This window comes from Carassius gibelio, chromosome B25 (genome assembly GCF_023724105.1).
Source record: "Carassius gibelio isolate Cgi1373 ecotype wild population from Czech Republic chromosome B25, carGib1.2-hapl.c, whole genome shotgun sequence".
Taxonomy (NCBI): domain Eukaryota; kingdom Metazoa; phylum Chordata; class Actinopteri; order Cypriniformes; family Cyprinidae; genus Carassius; species Carassius gibelio.
In genome coordinates this window covers 10,902,898-10,918,916 of record NC_068420.1, presented here as the reverse complement: position 1 = coordinate 10,918,916, position 16,019 = coordinate 10,902,898, and the positions used below count along the sequence as shown (strand labels likewise).

Below are 16,019 nucleotides of genomic sequence, written 5' to 3'. Positions count from 1 at the left end.
CAACCTCTGGAAAAACTTCAAGCAAAGCTGAATGTAGGGGAGGCATCTCTGAAAGAAACCAATTACAGTGAACACCATGTAACAGCGTTTAACACTTACTCACCTACTGAAAGGGTTAGTTCGCCCAAAAATGAAAATTATGTCATTAATAACTCACCCTTATGCTGTTCCAAACATGCAAGACCTCCTTTTATCTTCGGAACACAGTTTAAGATATTTTAGATTTAGTCCGAGAGCTCTCAGTCCCTCCATTGAAGCTGTGTGTACGGTATACTGTCCATGTTCAGTTTTCAGTTTTTAATTGAAAACTGAGTCGTAAACACCCTTACTCAGAACCGGTTTTCGAAATTACTCTTAACAAGACAATTCTATTTTATGAAGTGTTCAATTCCCGAACGAATGAGTCATGAGTCGGTTCTTTCTATTGGATTCCACTAAGAGTGCACCAGTCCGATTCCCAATCAAATGACGTATCGAATTGAATGACATTCATTCTTTTGAATGGATCTAATTTAAACACCCAGGATGACTAGTGAAGACCAAATTTAAATGTAGACCTAAATAATTCTTAAAAGCCTATTCTTCTTCTACTGAATCAAGAACATACTACTTGAACACACCCAAAACTTGGTGTACTGGTAATTTTGACTTCAGATTAATTTGAATGAATCGACTCGACCGGACGATTCATTAAATGAACCGATTCAAATAGTCCCACAAAGTTTCTTTGCAAGCTCTGGCATTTAACTTTAATTTATAAAGCATTATGCAGTTTAATATTACAATATACAATGTATTTTAATACTTATAAATACATAACATTTAGTTGAAAGCCGCTGTTTTTTTCTAAAAAGTATTGAAAAACTACAGACAATTTGGAAGTAGCTTACAGATGAAGCAGGCCAACTGCTAAACGTCACATGGTCTCATTAATATTCATAAACCAGACTTTAGGAGTTTTAAATCCACTGTCCGGTCCTTCTTTCATGTTTGAGAAATATTAAGGCTTAATCGCGTGTTACCACGACTACCAAACTGCTGTGTTTGGTCCAGTTTAATTAATTTCAGTGCTCAGTTCTAACCGAGACATGATGCGTTCTAACAATAAATTGCTCCCATCATGTTTAGCGAGGGAGGAAACTCTCATGTGTTTAAAGTATAAAGCATCTGGGCCGTTTACCCCACACCTGTCAAGTTGATTCACCGTAGGAGTTTCATTTAAGCGGTGTAAAGTTCAAACCTAAATAAATGTATTATACAGAGTAACAGCTAAGCACTTCAGCCCGACGCTTGTGCTTTTACCAAAGTGTAATTAGGCTACAAGGGAAAATATTTCACTAAACATGACACATCCTGGCTTGATAGAGCTATCAGACTAGGCATGTCTCCATAACTAAAACCAATTAAATCTTAGAATCAGATATTTCTTAAAATCATAAGCTAAGAGAATACATGCAAAGAAAAAAACACATATACACTGTAATATTAATGATGTTCCAAATCCACATGACGTTGTTTCACCTATGGAGCACAAAAAGACGCTAGTATTATGACAGATTCAGTCGCCTTTCACATTCATTATATATATATAATGAATGTGAAAGATATAATTTTTGGCTGATATGTTTTACGTTTTCATCCTGCAACTATATTTGTCGAAGAGTTGAATTTGCATTTGTAACAATTATGTAGCGCAACTTTAGTCTCTGTCTCCACCTAGTGGTTAGACAGAGAAACTGTTCTAGATCAGGAAATAATTTAAAAAGGCAAACCTGTTTAAATGTATCTATTTTATAATGAATATACATTTTATATGCAATAAGCAATCCGAAACATGTAGTCACATAATTTTTTATTGTAAAGATTTATTTCAAAAAAGCAGAACATTGCAGAAGAAGGGATGAGTCAAAAGAAAATAAGGGAGAGGGAGCGACAGAGAAAAAGAAATTCCACACTTGACTTTGGCAAGACTTTTTGAAGCTAAATATATCAAAATTCCACAATAAAAGTAAGAAAATGTCTAATTTAAATGCTTTCTTTCCCTACGGATGAGTTCATATTTTACATTAGCTTCTTATACATCTAATAATGCAATAAAAAGTCACAATCTATTTTCAACTCCAAGTTAATATTTCACGATTTATAAAATAAATTCAAAAAACATTGAATGGTTGTTTACCTGTGCTTTTTAGTTTGGAAATAAAATGTTAAACTATCCATAGACTCGAAAATGCATCACCTTAAGCCTATATCTGACAAGATTTCCCAGAAAACTTCACAGTCGAGGAACAAAAAATCCTCTGTCCTCACCAAGCACTTGCTGTCTGAATCAATTGGGCATTGATTGTTGGTGACCCACCTTGATATCGCTCAATACAGGCACCCTCAGATTAGAACTTGTTTGCGAATCCCACATCACGGCCTGTTTTCCTTCACAAACCAGTATAGGATTGCATCCAAAATCTTTAAGGGATGAAGAAAACCATGTTTTGTTTACAGGAAATGCTACGTATCTGTTTTGAATGCCGACCTTTACCCAAAAAGAATGTGATTGTTCATAACAAATGAAAGAAAAATGTAATTACTGTTAAAAAAGGAAGTGCACACTGATGTTTTAGTGAAGGTGGTACTGAAAAGTGTCGGTTATACATTGATACAGTATATACGCCCACTAAGAAGGCATCTAAAACTAATCACGGATAACAGGCCTGGTCCACGTGTGTGTTATTCTAAAATCCTACAAGCTGGAACACACACCCCTCGCCAATACCGCTTCAGGAAACCTTAGGTTAAAACTACTCTGTTTCTGCCCTATTCAGCCTCTTAAAGGGCTGATTCAGTGTGTGTTGGGGTGTGTGTGTGTGTGTATTACAGTGATAGTCACTTTTAGCACGGGTGCACGTTGCACGCGCGGATCTCCTTCTTGTTTTTGCAGTGGTTAGGCTGTGAAGATTTGCCTTTCTTCTTTAAGTACATCATACGCTCTTGGACCCCCCCGCCGCATGGCTTGGTACACTCCGTCCAGCTGGACCACGGGCGTATCGGACAGGCTGTTGGAAGAAAACAAAGAAAATCAAGGGGTTTTTTGTGTAACGGGTTTTGGCCCTTTGATTAAATAGTTCACCAAGACATTTCTGTCAAGACAATTCTCAGTAAAATTTAGCACGGTAATATTCATGACAATGGTAATGTGTTTGGTCTTGACGAAATAGATCTGCTATGCTGTATGCTGCTGCAACAGAGACTTGCTACTGCCAATACATCCACAGACATGCTGGTAGAAAATACTGCTGCTGCACATATAACAAATATGAAATAAGCCCCACACATACATGGAAACACCTATAACAGATCTATACAGGTGGAGCTGGGGAAGTGGAGGGTGTTTTAAACACGATGGAGGTGACCAAGATTAAGTGCCAAAAATGAGGTGCCGAGGAGGACAGCACAGTTAAAGGTGATGTATTAGCATGTGTGTTCATGTGTGTTAAGAATAAGCAGCAAGGCCAGAGAGACTTCTCTAGTACAATGAGCCGGGGACATCCTCTACATCACCATTTGTAGCCCTACTGAATCACTTCATCAAATGCTGACAACGTGTTTGTGTGTGTGTGTATAAGATATGCTCTGGCTCACACAGAGTGGCAAAGCTTTAAAAGATGGGATGTATTGATCAATTCACAACTTCACATAGAGCAATACAGAAGATTTACAGGGAGCTTAGGAGAACAATTTAATCAAAAACAAAAATATTAGCTCTGTTCCAAAACCGACAGCTGCCTTGTTGCTTACAAAGAGATTTTTTCCTTGTTAGAATGCATCTTAATGCTCAAGTGACTGATTTGGAATGTTGCTCTAATATCATTCAAAATTTGGGGACAGTAAGATTTAAAGAGTTTAAAGGAATTACTATACTATTACTTCTATGGAACAAATGCATTATATTAATCACAAGTGACTGTAAAGAAATTTATAACGATGCAAAAGATTTCTGTTTCTAGTTCTATTCTTTCTATTCATCAAAGAATCATAAAAAAATGGTTTCCACAAAAATATTAATCAGCATTACTGTTTCCAACATTGACAATAATAAGAAATGTTTACTGAGCAGCATCAGCATATTAGAATGATTAGAAGAACCATGTGACACTGAAGACTGGAGTAATGATGATGAAAATCCAGCTATTTATCACAGAAATAAATAAGATTTTCAAATATATTCAAATAGACAACCGATATTTAAAATTGTAATAACATTTCCATGTTGTACAGTTTATTTTTCATTAAATAAATGCAGCCTTGGTGAGCATAAGGTTTTTTTAATCGTTCTGATCCCAGATGTTTGAACAGTAATGTGGTGCCATGAGTTTTTAGTCTGAAATGCATTGGTAAGCCTAAAACTTATAGAACACACACATATTGGGTAAAATAGTGAATTTTTAATTAAAGAATTATTATTATTAATTTTTTTTAACTTTATTATGCCATTGTAGAGAAAACAGGAAACGAAGTGGGAGAGAGAAATGGGGATTTGAACTCTTGATGCCTATAGTGAAACAGCGTGATATACAGTATCAGCACACTGCACACAAGGCAATTGGCACCAACATACATTCTTATTTCAAATAACTATTTTTATAAGTTTCAGACATTTTGGGATTGCCTCCATAAATAACAGATGCAAATGCATGCATCAGAGTTTGATCAAAAGTATCTAAAAAATCAGCTCTATTAGTTCTCTGCCTTTAAAGAGCACACATATGATGACTTGAAATGTTTCCACTGTAGGCAGTTCACTAGGATTTTATCTCTTGGAACTGATTGGATTGTGAAAAAAATGGCCATTTCACATCATCTTGACATATTTCAATGGTTTTTTGAAAATGGTTACTGTAAATGGTTCACTCACAAAACTTTTTGCATTCCCACAGAGAAACTGTACTTTTACTTCAAAAACTTTGCGAAAGCTTCTGAGTTTTCCCAGCCACTTCAAATTTTCATCCCGGAAGCAACATTTCTTGGGGGATGCCAGAAGTTTTGCCAATGAAAAAGTATTGAAATATAATTTTTCCTTCCATCTCATTTTTTCCCCCATCACCATGTCCCTTTAGGAGCTTTGTACCAAGGTGAAATCAGCCAAGAAAAGTTTTAAAGAGGTTGTTAAGGTTATTACATATTGATGACTGAAAGAATGTAAAGACGTCTTTGGAATAACTGCCTCTGATAAATCACGCAAAGTAAAACCAGGAACACAAAAAGGTCAATATTAACTTCCAAGTTGACTTTTAAAGCCAAATTCAGCTGCACAAATTATGGGCAATTAACATAACTCCTGCTTCCAGGAAGGATCTGTAGACAGAGAGCTAAACTTGCAATAAGCAAATACTAAATATTTCTGGACCTGAGTTTTCCTCTGCCACAGATTCCTTGCTCGGTATTGCTCTCCTCCTGTCTGAAGCTTCCTGTCTCTTCCTCTTGTCGCCGGTTCGGGAGCCTTTTGTGCACTTGCGGATCTTGCATTTTTTCCTCTGGACTGTCTCGGGACAGGGCATGCCTCCAAACTGAGGCTCTAGTTTGACCATCCGTGAGCGGATCATGTGACCCTTCCCGCAAGACTTATTGCACTCGGACCACGCCGACCACTCCGACAGCATGCAGTCCGTGGCTGGAGGAGGAATGGAGGATGGGATTAAAAAGGGAGCATTTCATTCACGTGTGTATTTCTGTGCATGTACTACAATTTGGGAACCATTTTGTGAATTTAATATCACAAAACCTTCATTTAGGGATGTTTTCAATTAGTAAATCGCATTGAGGTTAGTTTAGTATTTACATGAAAACACAAAGTCTTTGGTATAAATGAAAGCGTGTATGTGTGTTACTCACGGCATTCAGGAAGCATGCACTTTTCAATCTGCTCGAGCTCATCCGGACACAGGCTGGGCTCTACGGGCGTCTTCAGCATGCGCTGACGAGAACGCATGCCCACACCGCAAGTAACACTGCAATCTCCCCAGTCTGACCATGGAGAGAGCATACACACCACTGCATCTACACACAAACACACACACACACACAAGTAATGAAGAGTTACTATACTGTTCATAAACTCAAGGTATACTAAATTAGAGGTGCACGGTATCGAGTGCATACTACGTTTATAGTACTTTAGATTTATTGTGCATATACTTGCAGTTCAAACAATCTAGTGCATACTCTGCCTTAAATTCAACTGTTCCAATGCTTATGCTCACATCAAATAATGGGATGAACTCTAAGGGCCCTATTTTATCGATCTAAATGCAAAGTGTACAGCGTATAGCGCAGGTGCACTCAGGGCATGTCCAATTCTACTTTTGCTATTTTAACGACGGAAAAACAGTTGTCGCGCCCGGGTGCATGGTCTAAACAGGTTGTCCCTATTCTCTTAATGAGTTATGGGTGTTTCTTGGGCGTAAGATGCAATACACCAATCAGAGTCTCATCTTCCATTCCCTTTAAGAGCCAGTTGCGCTCGTGCCATGACGGATTTTCTGTTTACACGATGGAATTTGGCAAGCGCAAAGACAGAACGCGCCTCTTGATGAAACGGAGCTGTTTGTGTGCGAGCAAATAGCCTAATTCTGATACATGTGATGACTATTCATTATGACATGTAGGCATTTATATATACATATATTTTAAAATTATATATATTTGGCATGTTTGTGTGCTGCTGTGTTTAATAAGCAGTGTGTACGTGTGTTGGGGACCCGCCTATTATAATACGCTCTTTAAATAACAAACAAAAAACTTTGTGTCAGACTTTAGACCAGGTTTGAGTTGGTCTATGGCGCAGTTTATTTATGTGCCTGAACACACCTGATTTTTAGACCAGCACGTCCATGGGCGCACAAATGAGCACAAATGCATTTGCTAATGAAACGACGTGGCACTGGACGGGAAAATGCGAACGGCGCCGGACTGAAACTAGCAAACACACCTGCGCTGCGCCTTGCGTTGCATTGTGATGGGTGTATTATAGGGCCCTTAAAGTGCTGTCCTTTTTATTTGGTAAAATATGTATGTGTCGAAAGAATAATAAAATGTGAAATTCTGTAGTTTTGTAGCACATTCATCTTTTAACCAAATTAGCAAATGTCTTGATTCCACAGCAGAGAAAGCAATTTTGTCTTTACTGTTCAAATACTTATAAAGGACACTGTATATATATATATATATATATATATATATATATATACATACATACATACATACATACATACATACATACATACATACATAAACACACACACACACACACACACACACAAAACAAATTAATTAATTAAACATAAAAGGGGGCTAGGGTCTTTTCCTGTAAATCATATTTTTCTATAAAGGACAAAAGATGTACTGCATTTTCTTTTTCATCACATTGAGGGCTTGTGTAGACAAGCTCATTATTAAATGCACAAAACGTTGGTTTCACTTTCAAGTACTTAGATTTGTGTATATAAAATTTTCCCAGCAGAAGCAGGCAATGTTAAGTCATCTTTGTTATTGTTTGTTCAGGGAGGACTTATTATAGACCACAATATCAGAGTGATCTTGCATTATTTCCTTATCACTTGGTTATGAAATGTAATTTGCAGACCAGACAGAGTTGTCGGTGATTCTTCCTATTGTTGTCATGCAGTGTGTAACCTCCTGTTGGTGATTTATCATGGAATGTGAACGCAGCAGAAACTGAATGCTACCCCAGATAGTTGTGCAGCGTGAAAACAGTGATGATACAATGATTTTGAAAATCATGCAGTGTGAACTAGGCATTACTATCTGCAGTTGCGAATCATGACCGGGATTTTTTATCACTGGGACTGCTCCATCTTTCAGTATTGAACAATGTGCAAATCCAAAGTCAAACTGGGCCTTTTTTATAAAACATTTGACAACAAACACACTTGCGAAACTCCGTTGCTGCCCCGAAAAACAAACTACATCCACCGTTTATGTAATGCTGGGTTCTCCAGGAAGGTGAACAAGGTTATATCTCTATTACAACCAAAAACACACTTCTTTGGAGACATCCTTCCTGATCGAGTCCTGTGCAGCGCTGCTGAATGATGTGTTGATCACAATCTTTATCTCACTCTGGTCGATGTGAGCGTGGGTGCATTCTTCTGAGAGAAATGCCCATATAAGGAGTTCCACCCCACATTACTTAATGAAGAACCACGATCGAAAAATAAAAAACTTTCAGAAACTTGTAAGAAACCCATAAGTGTGTATTTGGCACAGAAATACTCTTAGACGTCCAAATCGTTTTTGAAACTTTGGCCATGCTTAGCATGAGAATCCAACTCTTTAACATTGTACATAACTCTGAATGCATGAAACAGCATTGTACCTCCCCTTAATAACAACCTTACTAACTATTAATAAGCAGCAGATAAGGGTATACTGAGGCAAAAGTCATAGTTAATAGTTATTTACTAGTGAAAATTGGAACAGTAAGGAAAATGGAAAATTTTGTGTGAATTAAAATAATAAAAATCAAATATTACCTATAAATCTTTTGCATTATAAAATATTGCTTCTTGCGGCGATGGATTCAGTTTAAAAATGTAAAAGTATATTAAGTATAATTTAGAGCATATATTTTAAACTGTATAGCCAGTCAAATGTTTTTTTTTCATATTTGTAAAACAAATAGTATTAGACCAAAACTTTGCCATGATGTTTGCAGTTTTTTTAATCAACTATACATATATCAATCATATTTAAATTATATATATATAAAAAAATCGTCCATTATGATGATGATTGTTTTTGTTAAATTATACAAACTATAATTAACATCAATGTAATAATGTGCATAATGCATTAAATAAATATAATAAACAAGGACTCTTTATTTATTTATACTCATATTTATTAAATACATAAATAAATAACTAAATGTTGCTATCATGATACTGGTTTTCTCATCCGCTAGATTAAAAATGCCTCAATTTCTATAAAGTTCCTAAATATTCACATATTTAAATGTACTATTTATTACATTTAGTAATTATTTATGTTTCGTATTTGAACGGTTAACTGAATTACTGTTCAATTTGAAGCATGTTACAAGTTGAAACTGAAATGCACAGTGAATAAATACTACTTCTATTTAGAAATTTAAAAGCCGTTTATCAGATCAATAAAAGTGATATTATGTAACTAAATATTACTTTACAAAGCGTTTGTGACCTGCTTCAGTATGTCTTGTCTTTAAAAGAAATGATGGAGCCAAATTAATTAATGACTTAGCGATGACTAGCTACACAATCCCATGCGTGAACTTGACGCCTCAATTTAAACAAGACCTTATGGACGGCTGGTCCAGCCTTACCAGGGGCAAGTGACAAGCAGGTCTAATTAGAAATCGACTAGCAGCCAAGAGGAATTCTGCTAATGAATCAAGCCTGGTGAAGCAGGGCATCTTGCCCGGCCCATGAGAGGGTGTTGGATTGAATTGACTGAATTGACATTTCATGGCTTCATACTTACTGCACTCAGGCATCATGCACTTCTCTGCCTCCACCAGCTGCGCTCGACAGGCCGAGCCATCTGAGGCCTCCATCTTCATCATGCGCTCTCTCCTCCTCATCCCCACTCCACAGCTCACGCTGCAGGGCTCCCACTCAGCCCACTCGGTCACCACACAGCTACTGGGTGCTGAAACACAGGTAAACGTGTAGATTTTAGGATAGTTATTTGACTGAAACTTGAACACAACATATACAGTATATAACTCACAACAGTCCTCGTTGACCACACACTTCTCGGTCTCCTCGGTTGGCAGCGTGCAGCTGGAGCCGTCCTCTGGGAACTGCTTGACGTATCTCTCTCTGGACCTCATGCCCATTCCACAGGAGGCGCTGCACGGAGACCAGCTGATCCACTCCGACATCATACACGTGGACGCCTCTAGGGAACAGAACAGACATATGCTAATGAGGTACTGTGCGTCACAAATCTGTCCTAAAAGTTTACTTTGAGATCTGGTGATGAGTGAATGGATATATTTGGCTACAGTCATATTTATCATAAAAAAATTGAACTAAAGATTCATGCTTAAATTCTTGAAATTAGTTTAGTGGACAAAGAAAATAGTGTCTATGTAAGATTATAGATTGTATTAATCGTCTGGCCAATCAATCGGTCGACCTCTAGGGTTTATTATAAATATTAATATGTCTCTTTTGCTAATCCATTCATTGCAAACAGCCTCACGTGACGAATTACTTTTTTCTAATAAAGAAAACAGGAGTAAGATATTCCTTCTTCGCCATATACGTACAGCAATCCAATGCAGTGACCCATCCCCATAATCCTCGTTCTTTATGTATGACAGACTGTAAGATACAATCCTCCTCTATCGTTTTTCAATGCTGCCGTTCTCTACAGTTCATCTTTCATATCTTCCACCTTTCTCCCCTTATAAAGTGCTGACAGATGTGATCAAATTGACCGATCCAGCCATGCGTTATCTCACCTCAGCCGTTCCAATTATCTCTAAGGCAGAGCTTGTAAATAGATTTGTTATCAGACGGGATGGATGAACTTGGGGCGACTCTCCATAGATCTGTCTCCAGTGCACAACTGCAGACCCCACTTGGGACCAGCAGCGAGCACTACCTAATAAAGCAGAACTAAGTGAATTATTAATAAGAGCTGTAAATAAACGTGGCCCTGATGGGGCCCCCAGAGGCCCCACTGTCGGCCTGTCAATGGGATGGTGGATTATCAATCAATGCAGGCCCTTAACGGCCCATTAATTAAAAATAATAGAGCGTCTACATGAAGCAATGCAGGTTTTATTAATCAATAGTCAGTGCTGCCGCCTTCAACATCTTTAAAACCCTCACGTCAGAGCTGACAGAATGAAGACGTGATGTGGAAAAACAGACGGTTCAGAGGATGGAAAGGTACAGATGAGGCAGACGGATGGGTTGATGAAGATACACTGACAGACAGAAAAAAAGAGAGACAGTCATCAGTCGCCAGGTGGAGAGAAAGACAGATAGACAGAGAGAAAATGTCACAGACGCTGTATGATCTGGTCTAAGAATCTTATTGCACATATTTTTGCTTATTGATATTGAGATTGGAACTGCAACATCTCACATATTTGTTGCTTTGGTATCAAGGTTGAAAGATTAAAAGAACAGGACAAATTCAAATTCTAATGCATTTTGTCTCCTACTGAAATTATTATATTTCACACATCAAAAGTGCTGCTAATATAAAAAGTTACTCTTTAGGGTTATTAATACTTGAATAAAATTCAAACCCAAAATGAATGGGCTAAAAATCAATCCAGTTTTCTTTGCATTCACATTGTACTTCAAAATGGAAATTTTTATTCTATTGTTTTTTTTTTCACATTGTATTATTTCTGCATATTACTGTAACATTGGCGCTACTGCTACCATTAATAGTTAATAGTTAAACTAGAAAATGAAATCAATTAATATTCTAAAATATTAAACAAATCAATATGATATTTTATACTAAACTATTTAATATTTATGATATTTAAAAACAATTATTTAAATAAAAAATAGTTTATATAAGTACATCGTATTGTACCAAACACATTTGAATATTCCAAATATTTAGAACATATTGGAAGATATTTTAATATAGTGTATTATGTTTTATGCAGCATTTCAAATACTATTGCTAAAAACGTTTTTTTGAATATTTTAAAATAATCTAAAATTCTAAGATTTTATACAATAGTACATCATAAAACAAACACATTGGGATTTTTTAAATATATATTTAAAACTTTTTTTGTATAATCTGAAATTAAATGATTTTATAATACAATACTTTATACAATATTATTTCACATACTATCAAAAAATAATATTTAGAGTATTTTCAAATATTGTAAAATTACAATATTTTTATTCAATAGTACAGTATGCTGAAAACATTGGAATAACTTGAAAATGTAGAGCCTTTTAGAATATTTGTATACCATAAAATATCACTCTACCCACAGTGGTTATTTAAACATTTAAATGCTGCCTTTATTTTGACGAAAAAATGAAAAAGACCTGTTTCTGCCACACTGGTGAAGAATGTCTATTTAGAACCCTCAGCACATGGGGACTATATTTGCTTCATTAAATTACAGCTTTTTGTGGTCACAGAAGGCCATACAGCAATCGTGATTTGAATTTGATTGTGCAGCCCTTACAGGTGTGTCGATATACAGATTTAAGAAAAAGGCAACCAACCCACACAAAAGAGAAAACATTATTTGCACTTTTACTTATCAAGATTTTACACTTCGACCCAAACGGCCAACCTACCGAAGTGCAAATGTCATATTGATTATTTTAAACGATAAACCACAATATATAGTTTATGGTTATTGTTTATAGCGCCTACCTCTCCAATGAGGGAATCAATACCCTGATCTGCTCGAGCATATTGCAGGCATAAAACTCTACAGCAGCAGTTTGAGGTCGGCTAAGGTTTTCGTAACCTTGAAAACAGAGACTTTGCATTTCTCTACATTACTCGCACTAACAAGGCTATCAATTAATTACCTGCTCCACTCAGCACTTCATGCATGCTTTTCTGCACAACATTTTTATTCCTTCTTCCTCCATTTTCCCCCCTTATTCTATGCACCTTCCTTCCTGACACGCTCTTAGATAGTGATCCCTAAATCCGTCAGCCTCAAAGGTTTTTTATGCGCTGGAGAGCTGGAGACCAGCGTTATCTAGCTCACCCTCCTCGCTGCAGCCCGGCCCCATGCAGGGCTCAAAGTCTTGGGTATGCAGGCAGGGCACGTTGGGGTCCAGCTGTGCTTTTAGCATCCTCTGCCTCATCCGTCGACCCTTATCGCAGGTGGAGGAGCTACAGGCTGACCATGGAGACCAATTTGAGTAGATGCACGTCTCTGGAGTGTTGTCGGCTGTGGAAATGTGAGTGGATTGACTCATTAGAGGACACTGTACGAAAAGCAGTAGCATTTATAAAGCTTTCCTAAAAGGAACAGTACACCGAAAAATAAAAAATATGCTGGAAATATACTCGTACATTCAAGATTTAGATAAAAACATCCATGACTCCAGTCCAGCAGTTAATGTATTTGAAGTAAAAGACTGCATGTTTGTAAGAAATAAATCCATTATTAAGACATTTCACCCCAAAAATGAAAATTACCCAATGATTCACTCAAGCCATCGAAGGTGTTTATTACTTTCTTCTTCCAGAGAAAAACAACTGGAATTAATTATATATATAAATGTCCTGGGTCTTCAAAACTTTATAATGGCAGTGAATGAGATTTTGAAGTCCAATAAAGTATGTCCATCCATTATAAAAAGTGTTGCACATGGCTCCGGGCTGTCAAAAGCAAAGTGATGTGTTTTTGTATAAAAAACAAAAAAAACATCCATATTTAAAACTTAAAAAAACTTTAACGCCGTTCTCTCATGAACACGAGTACAACAGTTAGAATAAGCTAGAGATTATGGTTTATAAAGCTTTAAATAAGGATATTGTTTGTAATAAAAATGCATCAATTTGCATCAGAAGGCCTTTATTAACCCTCCAGGGATGTGTGGATAACTTTTTATGATGGATGGGTGCACTTTTTTTGGGCTTCAAAATCTCAACACCCATTCACTGCCATTATAAAGCTTGGAAGAGACAGGACATTTATATATATATATATATATATAATTCTGGTTGTATTTGTCTGAATGAAGAAAGTCACATACACCTATAATCTAAGATTTCATCAAAAATATCTTTATTTGTGTTCAGTAGATGAATGAAGGTGTTACGGGTTTGGAACAACATGAGGGTTTGTAATTAATGACAGAATTTTAACTTTTTGGGTGAACTATCCCTTAACGTTTATACAATTGCTTTTAGATAAAATACTACATTGCTTCATCCACTGAAAAAGCCCATTCCATGTCCTCACATTAAAATCCACCAACATATTTATTAGAATAGTTTTGGAATGTTTTCCCTTTTAAACGGTGCTTGATCTGAGCATATTTCACTCCTGATTCAGATGAGATTACCTTTTCACTGGAAAAATCTATATGGATAGAGGAGTTGTTTTAGTCTAAAACAACATCTTAATAACAAATTTACCACAAAAATGCAGCTATTTACTTGACAATAGATTAAAGGTACAATGTGTAAGATATTTGCAGTAAAATATCCAAAAACCATTAGGCTAATGTTATATATTTTGTCCAGCTGATAACTAACAATATTTCTAATGTTTTCAACTACTTGTAAATCATGAGAAAATTCCCCATTCTAAACAGTGACACGAGGCAGGGCACTTGTCAATGACGTTAGTAACCATTGTTACCGCCTTTACTGACGTAGAAACCACATGAAAACAGTGTCGTGGACAAATGCGGAAGTAGTGTCTAGTGTCCAGCAAACCACTAGCTTGCTTCAAGCAGTTCCTTATTTACTTCTTTTTGCACATTTTATGGTGGATTGTGTTACTTATTTATGGAACATAATTAATGTTTACATTCTGCCACTGGTTCTGTCGACAAGGACAGAAACTGTAAATGTAAGTCTACGGGCCAACCACACAAGAACTCGTCTGATCCATAGTCTGATCGAGTCTTTGCATTACTTTGTATGTAATCTACTTGTGCAAATCATTGAACTCGCATTTGCTATGTATGCCCAATTACTGTGTAAGAAGACAACAAATCCCATCATTCCACGCTCCTTCTTAGCATCATCAAACCACGCGATTGTTATTGTTTTGGTAGTGTGCCCTCTAGTGGCAGGTACTACAACCTGTACCTTTAACAGATGGACTGGAGTCATGTTGTGGTTTATTGTGATGTTTTTATCAGCCGTTTGGACTCATTATGACGGCACCCATTCACTACAGAGGATCCAATGGTGAACAACTGATGTAATGTTAAATTTTTCCAAATCTATTCTGAAGTAACAAGCTCATCTACAACTTGTCCTGAGGGTCAGTACACATATTTAGCAAATTTCCATTTTAAAAATTGACTTTTTCTTTAAGGATTTTTATCTTTCTGTCTGCTATATTTCTGTCTCTTTTTTTTATTCCTCTTTGTGGCTCGGTGCTTCTATCAAAACATTTTCTGCCCAGCCTGACAGCAACACTGGTTGAGCTCAGAGCTGGACTAATAGCTGCTAGCAGCATAGAAATGAGACTCTTTAGCTTTAAAAGCAGCAAAGCTCTTGTTCATTCCAGTCTCCATCTTTCCACTCCTGAAACTCACAAGAAACTGGAGGGAAACCACAGGTAATTATCTGGCAGAGTGCATTAGCCAACAAACATAATTGAAGTGCACCATGGTATAGCATATTGTTCTTCTTCATCTTCCTGTTGTTTGACTTAACCGTGACAGAAGGGACATTGGGAGGTTTACTCCAAGATACCTGCAGGCCGCCTTGTTCATTAAACTGTCCGGTGGCTATGTTTTTAAATGAGGTGCTACAAATTGGATAAGATAGCGTAGCCATACACACCTTCCTCCTTCTCCTCCTGAGCAATATCAGCGACGATATCGTCTATGGTGTCGGGCACGGTATTGCACTGCTCTCCCTGCAGATTGGAAGAACATGGATCAACATCACAGCGCCTGATAAGATCCACCATTTGCCATCTGATCACTATCATGCTAAGCCCCGTGCAAAAAAAAAGATTCTCTAAGGGCAGATGATTGTAAACTAGCTGGCTCAAGGCAATCCCATGCTTTACCCCACTCAAAAGCCTAGAGATGAGATTCTTCCCAGCTGTGAGACAGAGATGAAACATCTGGTGTGGAATATTAAGAGTTCTGGTTCATGTCGATAAGTTCCGGAATGGATTATTTTAGAACAGAATCCTCCAAACACTGTCATTTGAAGGATTACAGATGTGTTATGAGCGTTGCTGAGTGTTTGTGTCTCACGACTGCTTGCTTTGACATATTTTTTATAAGCAACTGCTTTAGTTTGTT

The 16,019-nt window shown here is 37.0% G+C and overlaps 1 protein-coding gene across 1 annotated transcript in view; it reads right to left on the bottom strand.

Annotated features, from left to right (window-relative positions):
• Positions 1 to 1,835: 1,835 nt before the first annotated feature.
• Positions 1,836 to 16,019, bottom strand: part of spon1b (spondin 1b) — a 66,211-nt gene continuing 52,027 nt past the window's right edge. The window contains exons 10-16 of the mRNA XM_052597794.1: positions 15,547 to 15,622; positions 12,779 to 12,964; positions 9,784 to 9,954; positions 9,535 to 9,702; positions 5,887 to 6,051; positions 5,402 to 5,665; positions 1,836 to 3,050 (exon numbers count right to left, since the gene is read on the bottom strand). Coding sequence (XP_052453754.1) covers positions 2,887 to 3,050; positions 5,402 to 5,665; positions 5,887 to 6,051; positions 9,535 to 9,702; positions 9,784 to 9,954; positions 12,779 to 12,964; positions 15,547 to 15,622 — 1,194 coding nt within the window. The 3' untranslated portion in view covers positions 1,836 to 2,886. The remainder of the gene's footprint in view (positions 3,051 to 5,401; positions 5,666 to 5,886; positions 6,052 to 9,534; positions 9,703 to 9,783; positions 9,955 to 12,778; positions 12,965 to 15,546; positions 15,623 to 16,019) is intronic.